This window comes from Penicillium paradoxum (genome assembly GCF_028828445.1).
Source record: "Penicillium paradoxum strain IBT 22861 chromosome Unknown utg000002l_segment0_segment0, whole genome shotgun sequence".
NCBI lineage: Eukaryota > Fungi > Ascomycota > Eurotiomycetes > Eurotiales > Aspergillaceae > Penicillium > Penicillium paradoxum.
The window spans coordinates 3,873,546-3,887,593 of NW_026643180.1; the positions used below are offsets into that span (position 1 = coordinate 3,873,546).

A 14,048-nucleotide genomic window follows, 5' to 3' on the forward strand; every position below is an offset into this window, starting at 1 on the left:
CAGGGGCTGCACGTGATCTAAGGACTGGGTGGAGGGCTTGCTACTCTCTAACCAATCATATTATTTACCTATCTCACGTAAAGGCGTCACTCTTTACGGCTCTGTTTAAACACCTGGGCTGTGAAAGCCCACCTTCGGTCTACGTGCGTTGAGTCCATATCTGAGGGCCTTTCTTTTCTCTGAGGCCAGTACTTTTCAATGATGGAAATTGGCCCGATGTGCAATTTCCCTGTAGGTACCCAGGATCCATGAATGGAATGGGCGGACGTCGGGAAGCCAACACGTTTAGGCAAGCTCCGGCATCGCACTAAAGCCAAAACAGCCAATCAAAGATACGACAAGCAGTACATGCTGTACCACAATACGAGACTAGGAAAGTCTGTCAGGATGAGAGCTTTCTTGGCAGTCATCCGTGTTAGCGAAGTCAGAATCAAGTTAGAGTGTCTCTGAATGATATTTTTATCATTTGTTTATGCAGCCTGGTCATCTTCCCATACATTTAGACAGCTAATTGCGGGAAGTGTGAAGAAGCTCCGCAGGGATGAGAAGCAAGCAGTCAATGTTGTCCTGGATAAAGGCACCTAGCTAAAGTGGTCTTGATTCAGCCGCTGTACAGGTTATAGTCTCTTGTAGCCATCGAGAATCGAGGATTTTAGCTGATAGAGGCCAGCGCACGTAGTCAATATCCAGCATCGAATATATCACTCGTCGGCTTGCTATCTATTGTTGCAGAGTTAACACGCCAGCCAGATAGAAAAGGTGATCGGTACGAAACATTGCATATTTCCTCAACAAAGAAGTACCCCTTTTCAACCATACGGTCTGCGATGTACTCTCGAAGATACTCATCTTGATTGGTCGCTATCTACCATGGAATCACACCCGTTCTCGTCACAATGTAGGTTAGATGCAGCCCAAATGTCGACTGATCTATGTAGGATCAAATTCCTCGCAAATATATTGTTCCGGCGATACAAAAGGGCGTGAACTACGTGTCCTACACTACACATATGTATATGGGACTCCCAACAAAGGCGGAAACATTCAGCGCACCCAAAATCGGAAGCCTTGATGCAACCATTGGGGCTGAGGAAAACATTCTCGGGATTAAGTCGCGATGAGCAATTCCCATCTCATGCTGGAAAACTCGGACTCAACGCGCCTCCGGTAAGCTGTTTCACTTGATTCTGGTCCGTGGCAGAAGACTTTGAGCGCGTAAAAGCGAGGAATGTTCAAGTTCCACTCTTGGGCTTTGTGCGACAATACGAAAATTCCAGATGAGCCGTGGCCCACGATATCGCATATAACCCCCCATTTCTGCGCTAGGATTGCCATGTTTTACCAACTACGATGCCGGTCTGTTGACTCGCAGTCCATTGCTCCCAATCCAAATCCACCTACGATTGCGAGCAAGCTTTAGGTCTTTTTTTGAAGGATATCCAGCTCTTGTTTCGATCTTTTTTAAGAAACTGTCTTTTCGACGTTGGCGGTTTCAGGAAGTGGCAGTGATCCCCATTCTCGAGCATGAACCTTCTGTTTCCAAAGCCACGTTTTCTTGTGGTAGTTGTAGGAAGTGGAAGCACGTTTTGGGTCGCCTCTAAACCCACTTATGAGTCGATGGGAGTTTGAGCTATTTGAGCTTGATTTTGTCCGCGATTGCTAGGGCTTTCGTGTTGTCTTTGTGGGGGTGCAAGAACCAAAGTGTTTGGGTGCTAGCTGAAGTAACTTTTGAAGACACTTAGGCATATTCTAGCGTGGTGGATCAGCCAACTGGGCTTGTTCCAAGGTTAAACAATACTCGCATATGCGAAACAGAGACCGAACTGAACGTACTTTGATGCGTTTAAGTGTTTGTTTTGCCCGAGAACCAGCCGCCAGAAAGATATAAGCAGATATGTGCGTTATTGTATCACGAGGCAGACTCACCAGCCAAAGCTCAGAATTCAGCAACGCCCTCGTTTTTATTCTTGGCAATTCCCCGTTTACGGGGACTAGGCATTCTTGGCGCTCTTGGCACCCAATTACTGAATCTTGGCACGTGGAGGGTTTCTTATCAGTATTGCCATCATTAGATGAGCCCCGACAATTGTTGCCACGACAGGATTTTTTTTTTTTTTTTTTTTTTTTTGTTTTTTGATTATAATCAACTAATCGTGCCAAGCCCACCTAGTGAGAGCGGTTTTGGCACTATCATTGCCTGATGACGGAGGAGACCGGCCTACAGACCCAGCCCAAATTCTCGGCGCCAAGACCATAACCCATCTCTTTCAATGACGGTTCCCTGAAACCGGCCAGGTCGGCCGATAGGCCACCTACAATAGTCGGCGGACTTAAAAGTCGCCTATAATCTACAATGCTGCATGAATGTCACTATCTCGACTTTATTACTTGTCAACTCTAGAGAATAGACTTACTGATATTAGGTTATGAAATAATCCCGCGTCCTGCGGCCCAGAGACTGAATTTGTGAAACTCGTGAATATACTATCAGGGTTCGGCAGGCGCGCTGTGGGTCTAAGAATCCAAGAGCTTGACATTTCTCTGTCAGATCTTGCGCGTCGTCAATCGATAATCCAAGATGAACCACAGCCCAAAGTGGTGATGTCGCTCGCGCCAAAACGAGAATCAATATGTGTACCAAGCAATAATATCTGCGGAGTCTACGTTAGGCTCGCAGACATTATGCTTGCAACCAATGTTACATATAATAGCGTAAATGAAACTCCCGACAAAGCATGAAAAGTCGGAGCAGCAGAATTCGAAGATGTAGCCGTGGGCTTCGCAGAAGTAGTTGTAATATTCTCCTTGCTGCTGTTTGCAAGGTCAAAACCAACCCAAGCATTTCAGTTCCCAACATCATCCGGACAAGAGTCTGAGATGGATGCACCTCGAATTTCCGCAATCTTGTTCCCTCGCCGTGATATCGTCACTACCACTTGCCCGGTATTGCAATCGAATGGCGCACTGCCGTGTTCAAGTCCAACCTGACCAGGTGGTGTACTCTTCCACTTCCCATCTTGCACAACACCGCCAATGTCGACCGCTACATCCACTCCGATCGCGGAATGCAGCAGTGCAGAGTAGAACACTTCGTCTCGCAAGATATCCGTCGGTGGAACTAGGTCCCACCAACATCTGAGTGGAGCCACGCTATACCTAGTTAGGACAACCTTTTGTAATATATCTTTTTCTGAGAGTCTAGGGGTTGTAGATTTTGGGTTGAATAATCAGTTCATAATCATTATAGGATTAGATTCATTATTGTACTCATTTGTACTCCGTAAAAGAACAGGATTTATTACTAGCGGCTCATGCAGCTAATCTCATGTTCTCACCTGGGCTTGCGTGGCAGGGTAGTTCGGGAGATAGGAGTCCCAGAAAGTTAGAAGTTCCTAGATTGGGAATACTTTTGGTTGCTCGTAGGAGAGGACTTTAGATCATCATCAACGAAAACCACAGAGACTCCGTGCAATTCAAATGAATGGGCTTGTCGACTACTCCGTACAACATAAGCACCTGGAGCCCTCCCAAGGAGGTCAGCAGTGCAAGACGACCCTAAGCCTCTGTAGTTATTTCCACTAGCGCGGGAAAGGTAGCAATGAGGATTTATGAAAAACCCCTAGACCCTGAGATGTGCTACACCTTGGCCATCAACACAAGAGGCATGCGCAGTCTGCGTGCCTATGATTCTAAATAGCCCATGTAATCTGCTGTTGAAGTGGTGAGTATAGATTTGAGAATAGATCTGTAAGTTGTAAGCATGGCACTTGCCAAAGGACAGTGTTGTATTATACTCGTCACGAGTGATGAGCAGGACCAGGCTCTACACTACATGGAGAGAGAGACTGGAAAATTCTGAGTTCGTCCGAGGAAGGGGAGAAGTGAAGGAAAATATCCAGAAGAGAGAGAGCTTCTTATAGCCTGGCTCTAAACAAAGAGATCTTTGAAGTGAGTAGGAGCATGGTATGTGATGGCCTCGATTTTTAGCCCCGGGAAAAAGTCAAAGCTGATGAGGTCCACGAATTCGTCTTACAATACGGAGTAAATCTCTATGGAGTACACCATATGGAGTATGGATTAGCCAGAAACCACCTGTTGCAGTGCCGGTTGGTCCCTCATACATTTTGTAGAACCCCTACGTAACTGAGCGATCAAACCAACCTATCTAGGTGATGCTTATTGAAGGCCAACACCAAAATTTTGAAGTCCAGATCATTCGGTGTTGAGCTTCTCAGGGGCTTTGCCAACGCCCAGCGCCGGGTGAGTCACCGTGGGGCTGCGAACCGTATAAATCCCAAGGTTGGTATCAGCCTCAACATTCTGGAGGATTCCTCTATTATCATCAACTAGAGCAACACCCTCAAAATGGGTCCATTGGAATTCATTGTTCCCACAGCTCTGATCCTGATCGACAACCAGTCAGGCTTCTGCAACCCAAAAACCATCTCCCATTGGGGCACCACACGGTCCAACCCAAACTATGAAACCAATCTTCAAGCCCTTTTATCTGGTTTCAGAGCTGCCAAAGCTTCGTCCCCAGTTCCCCTGGAAGTGATCCACATTTTTCACTCCTCCACAACCCCGGAATCACCTTTTCACCCATCCAACCCTGAGGGCGGCATTCGCCCTCTTGATTTCGCCACTCCTACTCCGGATGGATCGGAGATTGTTTTCTGGAAAACTGTCAATTCGTCTTTCGTTGGGACTGGGCTTGAAGCGCATTTGCGTGAAAAGGGCTTCCGTCAACTTATCATTGCTGGGTTGACCACAGATCATTGCGTGTCAACTACGGTGCGGATGGCCGCGAACCTAGGGGTGGTGGATCGGTATCTTGGGGATGGTCCGGTACGGTTGAGATCGGACGGGACTCATGAGAATGACGTTGATGTTGACAAGGGGCGTATTGTGCTTGTTGAGGATGCCACGGCTACTTTTGGAAAGGCTGGGATTGACTCGGAGACTATTCAGAAGGTTTCTATTGCAAGCCTCGATGGTGAGTTTGCCGATGTTCTCCGCACGGAAGAGGTTGTTCGGGCTTTGAGCAAGGTTTCAAACTAGTTTGAGGGTCGCGAGGTCTATACCTAACAGTTAATACATGTAGTCCGTGTCTGAGTTCTGCAAAGGGGGCTCAGCATGACTTTTCTCAATCCCTGGTTCATTCCGCCTGTGAATAAATCTCGTCCCATCTCACTTGCCCTAAGGGAACCAGCATAGACAGAACTGGTACAGTCTGATGAGAGATTATTTTTAGAAGCGTCAACAGTGGTCAAATCCGAAGACATCAGCGTGACAGATGGATCTCCAGAGTTGAACTCTAGGCAAAAATATTTTCTTGGTCTCAATTACAAAGATCTGATGAATTTTACCAGACCTGCGAACTACCAAAAGCGACTGCGGAGAATACCTCATTCGGGAAGCAATCTTGACCGAAAATAGTCGCGGATGTGCCTTGTCATAGTTAGGCCATTGCGATAGAAGCACGGGGACGGTTATCAAAATGCTTAGTGTGATTATCAACACTTGTCGAGTGCGATCAGGACCTGATATAGGGATATAATAGGTGGGATATGTGTCGTAACTACTTGATAGATCCTGCAGCATAGAGCGGAAAAAAGAGATGAACTCAACCCACGAGCAAAACGATCAATAGGATTATAGTAAACTACGATGGTCCTGCATTTGTGAGACACAGTAAGCTATACTCGAATTATACTACCTCACGCTCCAGATATTCTTTTAGTTCGAGAAAATGACACTTGAACAAATGATACTTAGAACGGCTGTCCAATTATCCCAGCTACCATAGGAGTGCTAGGAATACCTCTAGATATATAAGAAAAGATTATAATCAAGAGGGCTGCAAAATTCAGTTCGTAGAGAGCAAGCTGGCTCTTACTGACTAGAAAAGAAAACAAGACAAGTGAATCGACACTATAGTTGCCATTCGATAGGCATCTACTTGTTCAAATTCACCTCACTTCCCACTCCTACTTGAAATAAAAATGAGTCGAGTTTCCTTAAGTATAGTACACACTACTGTCTATGATATCTACAAGCTACATGGAACATGGACTGGTTGTCTCTCTCTCATCCCGTTGTACATTGGCCGATGAAACATGCGTACAGGTTATGCAAACAAACAAAAAGAATACAAGGAAACAAGGAAACAAGGAAATAAAGAAATAAGAAAAAAAGGAAATAAGAAAAAAAAACAAATAAGGAAACAGAACTTTGTGGCGGGTTGCCACTACATGAGTAGATAGTTGCTTTTGCCGTGGACAAGGATAGACCAGACTCCAGGGCGCCTCTGGAACCCAGTCCCCTCGCCTTTAGGCTCGAGTCAACTGTTTTTTTTTTCATCCCCTCAATTTCTCCAGTTTTTCTCGTTTTTTTGTTTGATGTCCTCAGACATCATGAATGTCTCCTCATCGCTCCAGATGGCGATGGGAGTGTTTTCCTCCTCGTCACTCTCATCCTCCTCATCGTAGTCCGACTCCCAGTCACTGGGGGAATCTTCCTCCTCAGTGCTGCAGTCGTCGGCTTCGCTTCCCAGATCACTCGAATCCTCGTCCTCGCTTTCCTCCCGGTATCGCAGTTCCCACTTTTCCCATTCATCCCATTCATCCTCCTCATCGTCCTCAATGGCTGGCAGAGGGATGGGCTTAGTGGTGTCGCCATCCACGATAGGCCATGCCCATTGGAGGAGGGTGTCCATCTTGTCGGCGTAGTCCTCCGTGTCGAAGTCCAGTGCTTGGGTATAGGCTACTTTGAGTTGGCCATCGTCAAAATACCCTTGCAAGATCCGGACCCGAGCATCAGGGAGGAAGGAAATGACCATTGTCTAGCGACCAGTCAGCGATTAAGTTCTCTGGCTATGCGATTGAAGGGATGGAACGTACTGGGAAGTCATGTTGGGGGGACTTATGTCGCTGCTTCCTGCCCAGGTAGCGCTTGTGCTTATTGATTGCATCAAGCATCCATCGAAGAAGAACCACGAGTTCTCCAATTGCGGGGAGAAACTTGTGGTAGCAACGGTCGCTTTTCATCACGACGAGCTGATGTGCTGCCTTGCTGTCGGCGCACGTGGCTGCACTTTCAATGGTGAAGCCGTGACGGTCGTTGCTGTTGAAGAGAGAGGCTTCTTCTCTCATGCTATATTGACGGGATGTTAGTCTGTATTCATATCCACTACGATCTATTGTGGATAATAAACTTACGAGACAGGGTCCCAGAAGACAGGCGGCCTGTGGCCGTTGGGGGATTTGCGGATGTACTTGGAAAACGCCGCATGGAGACTGTGGTGCATTTCTTGGGAGCCGAAGGTGTCTTTGTTTTCCTTCGTTTCCCGTGCCCACGTGAAGGGGTCATCCAAGGGGTCTTCGGGGTTGAGGGCGGTGTTGTCGATTTGGACTTCGGTGTCGATGTCGGGGATGAAGTATTGGATGAAGGAAGGATCGGTGTCCCCAGTCCAGAAATCCATCGGGTGGATATCAATGTCGCAGTACTCGTTGGATATAAAACCGGGCTCCATGTGACGGAGTTCCCGGTCTATATCCTGAAGGCAGAGCGCCTTCTGCTTATAGCGCCAAACCCAGGAAGGTGCACAGCCGACCATTGTGGGATAGGTATCTGAATACTTGGGGAAGGAAGAAAAAAAGGGAGATGCACCGGAAACCAGGCGATCTTTTATGTTTCGTTTGATTAAACCTTTGGTCTACCTCCGACAACTAAACAATACTAACTAAACCTAACTCAGATCATGGGTGGGCTAGATGCCCAGACTCGCTGCCAGGGTCAAGGCGAACCAGCCTTCAAAAAGAGCTCCTCTGATCTATAAAGCTTGTTCCCTATGTCCGGAGCTTGTTTGAGCCACGGATGCCTGTCATTAAGGCTATCCGACTACCGAACAGGATATGGAGAGTATACCTACGTGTGTATCTAGTTGCCTAGGTACGTTTGGAACCTATTTACCATGGTAAGATAGGATCAGATGAGCATCTGTAGCAAGGTATCGAGTCGCATGCATGTATCCATGGATATATCAATGTAAATGATATTCAGCTCTTTTCGTCTGGTAAAGGCAAGTGCTATAGAATCGATACCAAATAGGCTTAGTATACAAAGTGGTTATATCTTGCGTCATTAGTAGGCAGTTGCTTAACATAATCTAAAGAGCTAAGTAAAATAAGAGAGATATGAGAAGCAGATGAGATCTGAATGAAGGAAGACTGAATGAAGAAAGAAGCACACGGGAAACAGAGCAAAGGCCACGTAGGTAGTTGGTTGATAGAAAGACAAGCAAATAATTATGATAACCTAGAAGATTGAGTTGTTCTTTAGAGATCAAGATTATGCTGTAAAGAGAAAATTCCAGGTTCCAATTCGCTCTACTCTTGCGCAGGATTTTTAGTATATACCATGCCTACATCACTTCTGATCAAGACCAAGGGGCTATCGAAAAGACACACTCATATGAAGGAACTGAACATGAAGTTCAACAAGGCCATGCAAAGCAATGTCAACTTTAGATGCCACAAAACTTGATAGGGAATGGACCGATTGGCAGATTGTTCGATTAGATCCAGTGAGTCAACTGGGGGGCTATGCAGGTATCTCGACCTCGTATTACTTACAGTAAAAGACATTGTTGTCCCAACTCATGGTTTTACAAAACCATCTGAATCTCTCATTCAAAACTACAGCATGCCTAGAGTCCTCCGAACAAACGAGAATGAGCTCCATGGTTCGACGTTGACAGAAAGTGACGACAAGGCAAGACCGTCCCTGAACCGAACTGCGCACGTAAATTGACCAAGAACCAGTCTGCAGAGACCCGATTCGTTACGAAGTCGGAGTTCCTGATCACTACAGATCAGGAAATGTACGATTTTCTACAAGAAATCGTCATGGAAATGCAGAAATTCGAGTGTCCGAGGGCCGAAGCAGTGGCGCGCATCAATGACCTCTGGGGCGGGATGGTTTTCAAAGAGCCTGATCTGCTTACACACGAGATGCCCGAACACTGGGCGCATTTTCTTTACTATGAAGATGCGAAATATTGGGATGAGAATGAAGATAGGTCAACGTGGACAGTAAAGGAAGCACCACCTAAGGAGTCTGCTTCGTGGACATTGAAGGAATAAGTTCCATCTGATTATATCTACCGTCTATTCAAATTGACATGTAGCTCACAATAATAATTACACGAGCATAATTACTTCACGGCCCTCTAACACAAAGGAGAACAAGAATAGAGGAGCAGCCGAATAAGGAACAACTCATAAAACCCCCATAAGGGTAAATGGCAGATATGCCTCGGATCCCCGGCTTCAAAAACAAGATAATAAGGCATGCGATACATCAGAACAAGCGATAATTTTAAACAAGGTCACGCTTGACGAACTCGGCAAGGAGGGTCTTGCCGAGGGATGCAGGGCTGCGCTCAACAATGACACCAGCATCGGTGAGAGCAGCAATCTTGGAGTCGGCACCACCCTTACCACCGCTGACGATGGCACCGGCGTGACCCATGCGGCGGCCGGGGGGAGCGGAGATACCGGCAATGAAGGAGACGGCGGGCTTGTTGTGGATGTTGTTGGCCTTGAAGAACTCGGCGGCGTCCTCCTCAGCGGAACCACCAATCTCACCGATCATGATGATACCGTCGGTCTCGGGGTCCTCGAGGAAGACCTTGAGGCAGTCAATGAAGTTGGTGCCGGAGAAGGGATCACCACCGATACCGACGACGAGGGACTGACCAAGGCCGGCCTGGGTAGTCTGGTTGACGGCCTCGTAGGTCAGAGTACCGGAACGGGAGACGATACCAACACGACCGCGCTTGTGAATAAAACCGGGCATGATACCGATCTTGCATTGACCCTGTGAACGAGAAAGGTAAGTATTAAGCATAAGTTGATTATTGTGGAGATGTGGAGTGGCAGCTTACGGGAGCGATGATACCGGGGCAGTTGGGACCGATCAGGCGGGTCTTGTTCTGGGTCTTAAGGATATCGGTGATGCGGACCATATCTATATTGATTGATTAGTGTGTGCGTTTCAATGTTGATGGACGATTCATCATACCATGCTGGGGAATACCCTCGGTAATGCTATTAAACAAAAAGCTGTCAGATAGGAGCTCTCGGCAGGAGGTGGGGAGCTCAAGTGGACACATACCAAACAACGAGACCCATCTCAGCAGCGATAGCCTCCTCGATGCCGGCGGCGGCCAGAGGGGGGCTAATTGTAGTTAGCACTTTTATGTTGACATTTTGTGGGAATATCAAAATCATACGGAACAAAAATGGCAGAAGCTGTGGCACCAGTCTCCTTAATGGCCTCACCGACATTGGCGAAGACGGGACGATCAAGGTGCATACTGCCAGCCTTCTTGGGGTTGGTACCACCGACGACATTTGTGCCTGTTCTGTGTAAGCTATTGTCCTGATGCGATCACCGCTAGATCAATGTTTACCGTAGGCGATAGCCTGCTCAGCGTGGAAGCTATCATCGAGATCGAATGTCAGCATTGAGTCTATGTGATGATATTTGCTTTCGCTAAGGATCGCACTCACGTTCCCTGCTTGCCAGTGAAGCCCTGGAACAGAACACGGGTGTCCTTGTTGATCTTGAGGTTGTTCAAGGTCTCGCTGTAGGCAGAGGTGGCCTGAGTCCGACGCTGGGAGGCACCGACATTGCGAAGGGCCGAGAGGGTGTTACGGCGGAAGGCCTGCATTGCTGCAAGATTTAGATATTAAAGTGAGGTGAGATATGAAGGGAGATAAAAAACAGAAAAGGAATTGGGGCTAAAAGGCGAGGCAGGAATTCGGGTTGCGCGCCCGGGAGTTTTCGCTCGGCATAATGATTTTACTTAAGCGGAATCCAGCACCTGTCGGGCGCAGACCTCGGTGACCACATTTTTCGATCTAATCATCTTCACCCCCACTACGAAGTACGCGCTTGTCGCCTTTGATCTTTTGGACAATCCCCCGCCTAGGCGCGGTATTACTCTTTCATCATGGCTACCATGACTTTGACCTCGCAGGAAATCAAAAGGGCCGCCAAGAAAAATGCAAAGAATGTCCCGGAGAACGAGCGGTTCATGCGAGCTTGTTCGGATATTGCAAATGCTCTCATTCAGGATTACGAGTCGCAACGGGACTCTACAAAGCCCAAGAAGGATGTGAACCTCAACAAATTGCGGGCTACTTTCTCAAGAAAGCACAGCTTGTCCAGCTCGCCACCATTGACGGCGATCATCGCAGCAGTACCGGAACACTATAAAAAATATATTCTGCCGAAGCTGATCGCGAAGCCGATTCGTACGTGCACATAACTCATATCGCTGTCCAGGATCGTCTCTAACATTTTATAGGAACCTCCTCGGGTATCGCTGTGGTGGCGGTTATGTGCAAACCTCACCGGTGCCCCCACATCGCGTACACCGGCAACATCTGTGTCTATTGCCCTGGTGGCCCCGATTCCGATTTCGAATACTCGACTCAGTCATACACCGGATATGAGCCCACTTCGATGCGAGCGATTCGCGCTCGTTACGATCCATTCGAACAGGCGCGAGGACGTGTGGACCAGATCAAAGCCCTCGGTCACAGCGTGGACAAGGTGGAATACATTATCATGGGTGGAACTTTCATGTCGCTCCCGGAAGACTATCGCGACAGCTTCATCTCCCAGCTTCACAACGCGCTGAGCGGATACCAAACGGACAATGTCGACGAGGCCGTGTTGGCAGGCGAAATGAGCAACGTGAAGTGCGTGGGTATCACAATCGAAACACGACCAGATTACTGTCTGGACACGCATCTCAGCAGCATGCTTCGCTACGGCTGCACCCGGTTGGAAATTGGTGTGCAAAGTCTGTACGAGGACGTGGCGCGAGACACTAACCGCGGCCACACCGTGGCAGCCGTAGCCGAGACATTCAAGCTTGCCAAGGATGCCGGCTTTAAGGTGGTCAGCCACATGATGCCCGATCTGCCGAATGTCGGAATGGAGCGCGATCTTTTCCAATTCCAGGAATACTTCGAGAACCCCAATTTCCGTACCGATGGTCTCAAACTGTATCCCACGCTGGTCATCCGAGGCACTGGTCTCTACGAGCTGTGGCGCACGGGCCGTTACAAGAACTATACACCCAACGCACTTATCGACCTTGTCGCACGCATCCTCGCCCTGGTTCCTCCCTGGACCCGTATCTACCGTGTCCAGCGTGATATCCCCATGCCGCTCGTTACCTCCGGTGTTGAGAACGGTAACCTGCGCGAATTGGCATTGGCTCGTATGAAGGACTTCGGCACAACTTGCCGTGACGTTCGCACACGCGAAGTCGGTATCAACGAAGTCAAGAACAAGATCCGCCCATCACAGATTGAGTTGATCCGTCGTGATTACACAGCCAATGGTGGCTGGGAGACATTCTTGGCGTACGAGGACCCGAAGCAGGATATTCTTATTGGTTTGCTTCGTCTGCGCAAGTGCAGCGAGACTCACACCTTCCGCCCTGAGTTCACTGGCCAGCAGACCAGTATTGTCCGTGAGCTCCACGTCTACGGTTCTGCAGTGCCGCTTCACGGACGTGATGCTCGCAAGTTCCAGCACCGTGGCTTTGGAACTTTGCTGATGGAGGAGGCGGAGCGCATTGCTCGTGAGGAGCATGGCAGTCGTAAGATCAGTGTCATCTCCGGTGTTGGCGTGCGTAGCTACTACGCTCGTCTCGGATACTTCCTTGATGGTCCCTACATGTCCAAGATGTTGGACCCATGGGAGGACGAGGAATGATATCCTGGTAAAAAAAACATAAGAAAGCAAAGAAAAGATAGAATGGTGTACAGCTCGGGATTGGTATTTGGTTCTGCATACACTGGCGTTGGCGGTCTCACAAAAAACTTGCTTTTTTTCTCAATGAGGACAGATGATTGAATGTCTATACCAAATTTTATCTTTAGATGCATCCAATGGACAAAAAAATGAGATATCAAGAAGCTGGCAATAATCATGAACGCCTATGTACAAATCGCAGGTCGGGTGTCTGTGTATTCTAGCAAACGAGACCGGGAATCCTGCCCGCCAACGCCTTCCAAGTACAGTTCGATCCTGCTCGCTGGTAACAAAAACAGCTCCGGGTTGCACAGAGTAGACATGGGTGATTCATACTCGAAAGAATCAGTAGGATTCTCTCGGCCTTAAATCACTCCTAACGCATCAAATCTAACCCACCCTGGTGCAGCAAGGAAAAAAACCCCGAGATATAAACTCAAAGATTGCAAATCGACAGATAATGGTGTCGTCAAGACATCGAAGGAAAATAGGACCGTGGCATTCTTAATGAAGTGATATAGCGCCTCCCCTGCTGCCGCGCATGTGAAGATAGGCTTGGAACCCACAGAAAACGAAGAAACCCTGTAATGTAGAAACGCCAATGGTCAGTAACCGATTCCTTTCTCGTGCAACGATCGATCCGACCAGGATACGGGCGAGGGAGTGGCTTACAGCATAGACGATCACAGCGGTATAAATTGAGGCAGCGACTGCAGGTCCATCTTCGGGTTCGCCTTCTGATCCAGTGTATGCGTGGTTGTTGCTCTATATTTAGGAACTTGATGTCAGCGGTTGAACCCCATGTTACGTATGTCGATGGTGTGTATTCGGGTATGTTGACGGATAGCTCAGAGCGGGAAAGACGTACGCTGTATAGCGAGCCGAGTACTGTGAGGATGATCATTGCGAATGCGGAGATAACGACACTGTCCGACAAGGAATATGTTAGAGCGATGGAGACTTTCGATGGATACGGTTCGGGATGGGTGAACATACCAGGACCAGGCGTTCAAGGCGGAAACAACGGGCTTCATGTTGGCGATGTGATGTTAGGTAGGTAGTGTTGCAGAATAATGGTTGTAGATCTTTGCGGTGGAGAGCTTCGCGGTAGTGGAGAGTGGTCGCAAAGGGCTAATTCAAAGAGTTGAGGTTGGAGACTTGAGATACGGAGGCGGGCGGACCTCCAGTTGCTACAAGGCCCTAAGCCGCTT

General features: G+C 48.1%; 6 protein-coding genes across 6 annotated transcripts; 3 read left to right on the plus strand and 3 right to left on the minus strand.

The window, feature by feature from the left end:
• Window positions 1–4,365: 4,365 nt before the first annotated feature.
• Window positions 4,366–5,058, plus strand: N7457_001377 (putative isochorismatase family hydrolase; the record flags this gene model as incomplete). The annotated part of the gene is made up of 1 exon (XM_057172423.1): window positions 4,366–5,058. The coding sequence occupies one exon, from the start codon at window positions 4,366–4,368 to the stop codon at window positions 5,056–5,058; it is 693 nt and encodes a 230-aa protein (XP_057036326.1).
• Window positions 5,059–6,364: 1,306 nt separating this feature from the next.
• On the minus strand, window positions 6,365–7,615 carry N7457_001378 (uncharacterized protein; the record flags this gene model as incomplete). Its single annotated transcript, XM_057172424.1, has 3 exons — window positions 6,365–6,841; window positions 6,900–7,152; window positions 7,218–7,615. The coding sequence occupies 3 exons, from the start codon at window positions 7,613–7,615 to the stop codon at window positions 6,365–6,367; spliced, it is 1,128 nt and encodes a 375-aa protein (XP_057036327.1).
• A 900-nt stretch (window positions 7,616–8,515) lies between these two features.
• Window positions 8,516–9,143, plus strand: N7457_001379 (uncharacterized protein; the record flags this gene model as incomplete). Its single annotated transcript, XM_057172425.1, has 2 exons — window positions 8,516–8,584; window positions 8,823–9,143. The coding sequence occupies 2 exons, from the start codon at window positions 8,516–8,518 to the stop codon at window positions 9,141–9,143; spliced, it is 390 nt and encodes a 129-aa protein (XP_057036328.1).
• A 235-nt stretch (window positions 9,144–9,378) lies between these two features.
• On the minus strand, window positions 9,379–10,735 carry N7457_001380 (succinate--CoA ligase (GDP-forming) subunit alpha; the record flags this gene model as incomplete). Its single annotated transcript, XM_057172426.1, has 7 exons — window positions 9,379–9,879; window positions 9,947–10,029; window positions 10,084–10,109; window positions 10,177–10,239; window positions 10,295–10,421; window positions 10,475–10,503; window positions 10,575–10,735. The coding sequence occupies 7 exons, from the start codon at window positions 10,733–10,735 to the stop codon at window positions 9,379–9,381; spliced, it is 990 nt and encodes a 329-aa protein (XP_057036329.1).
• Window positions 10,736–11,017: 282 nt separating this feature from the next.
• Window positions 11,018–12,798, plus strand: N7457_001381 (Elongator subunit ELP3; the record flags this gene model as incomplete). The annotated part of the gene is made up of 2 exons (XM_057172427.1): window positions 11,018–11,321; window positions 11,375–12,798. The coding sequence occupies 2 exons, from the start codon at window positions 11,018–11,020 to the stop codon at window positions 12,796–12,798; spliced, it is 1,728 nt and encodes a 575-aa protein (XP_057036330.1).
• Window positions 12,799–13,341: 543 nt separating this feature from the next.
• Window positions 13,342–13,871, minus strand: N7457_001382 (uncharacterized protein; the record flags this gene model as incomplete). Its single annotated transcript, XM_057172428.1, has 3 exons — window positions 13,342–13,602; window positions 13,706–13,763; window positions 13,834–13,871. The coding sequence occupies 3 exons, from the start codon at window positions 13,869–13,871 to the stop codon at window positions 13,342–13,344; spliced, it is 357 nt and encodes a 118-aa protein (XP_057036331.1).
• Between the last annotated feature and the right edge of the window lie 177 nt (window positions 13,872–14,048).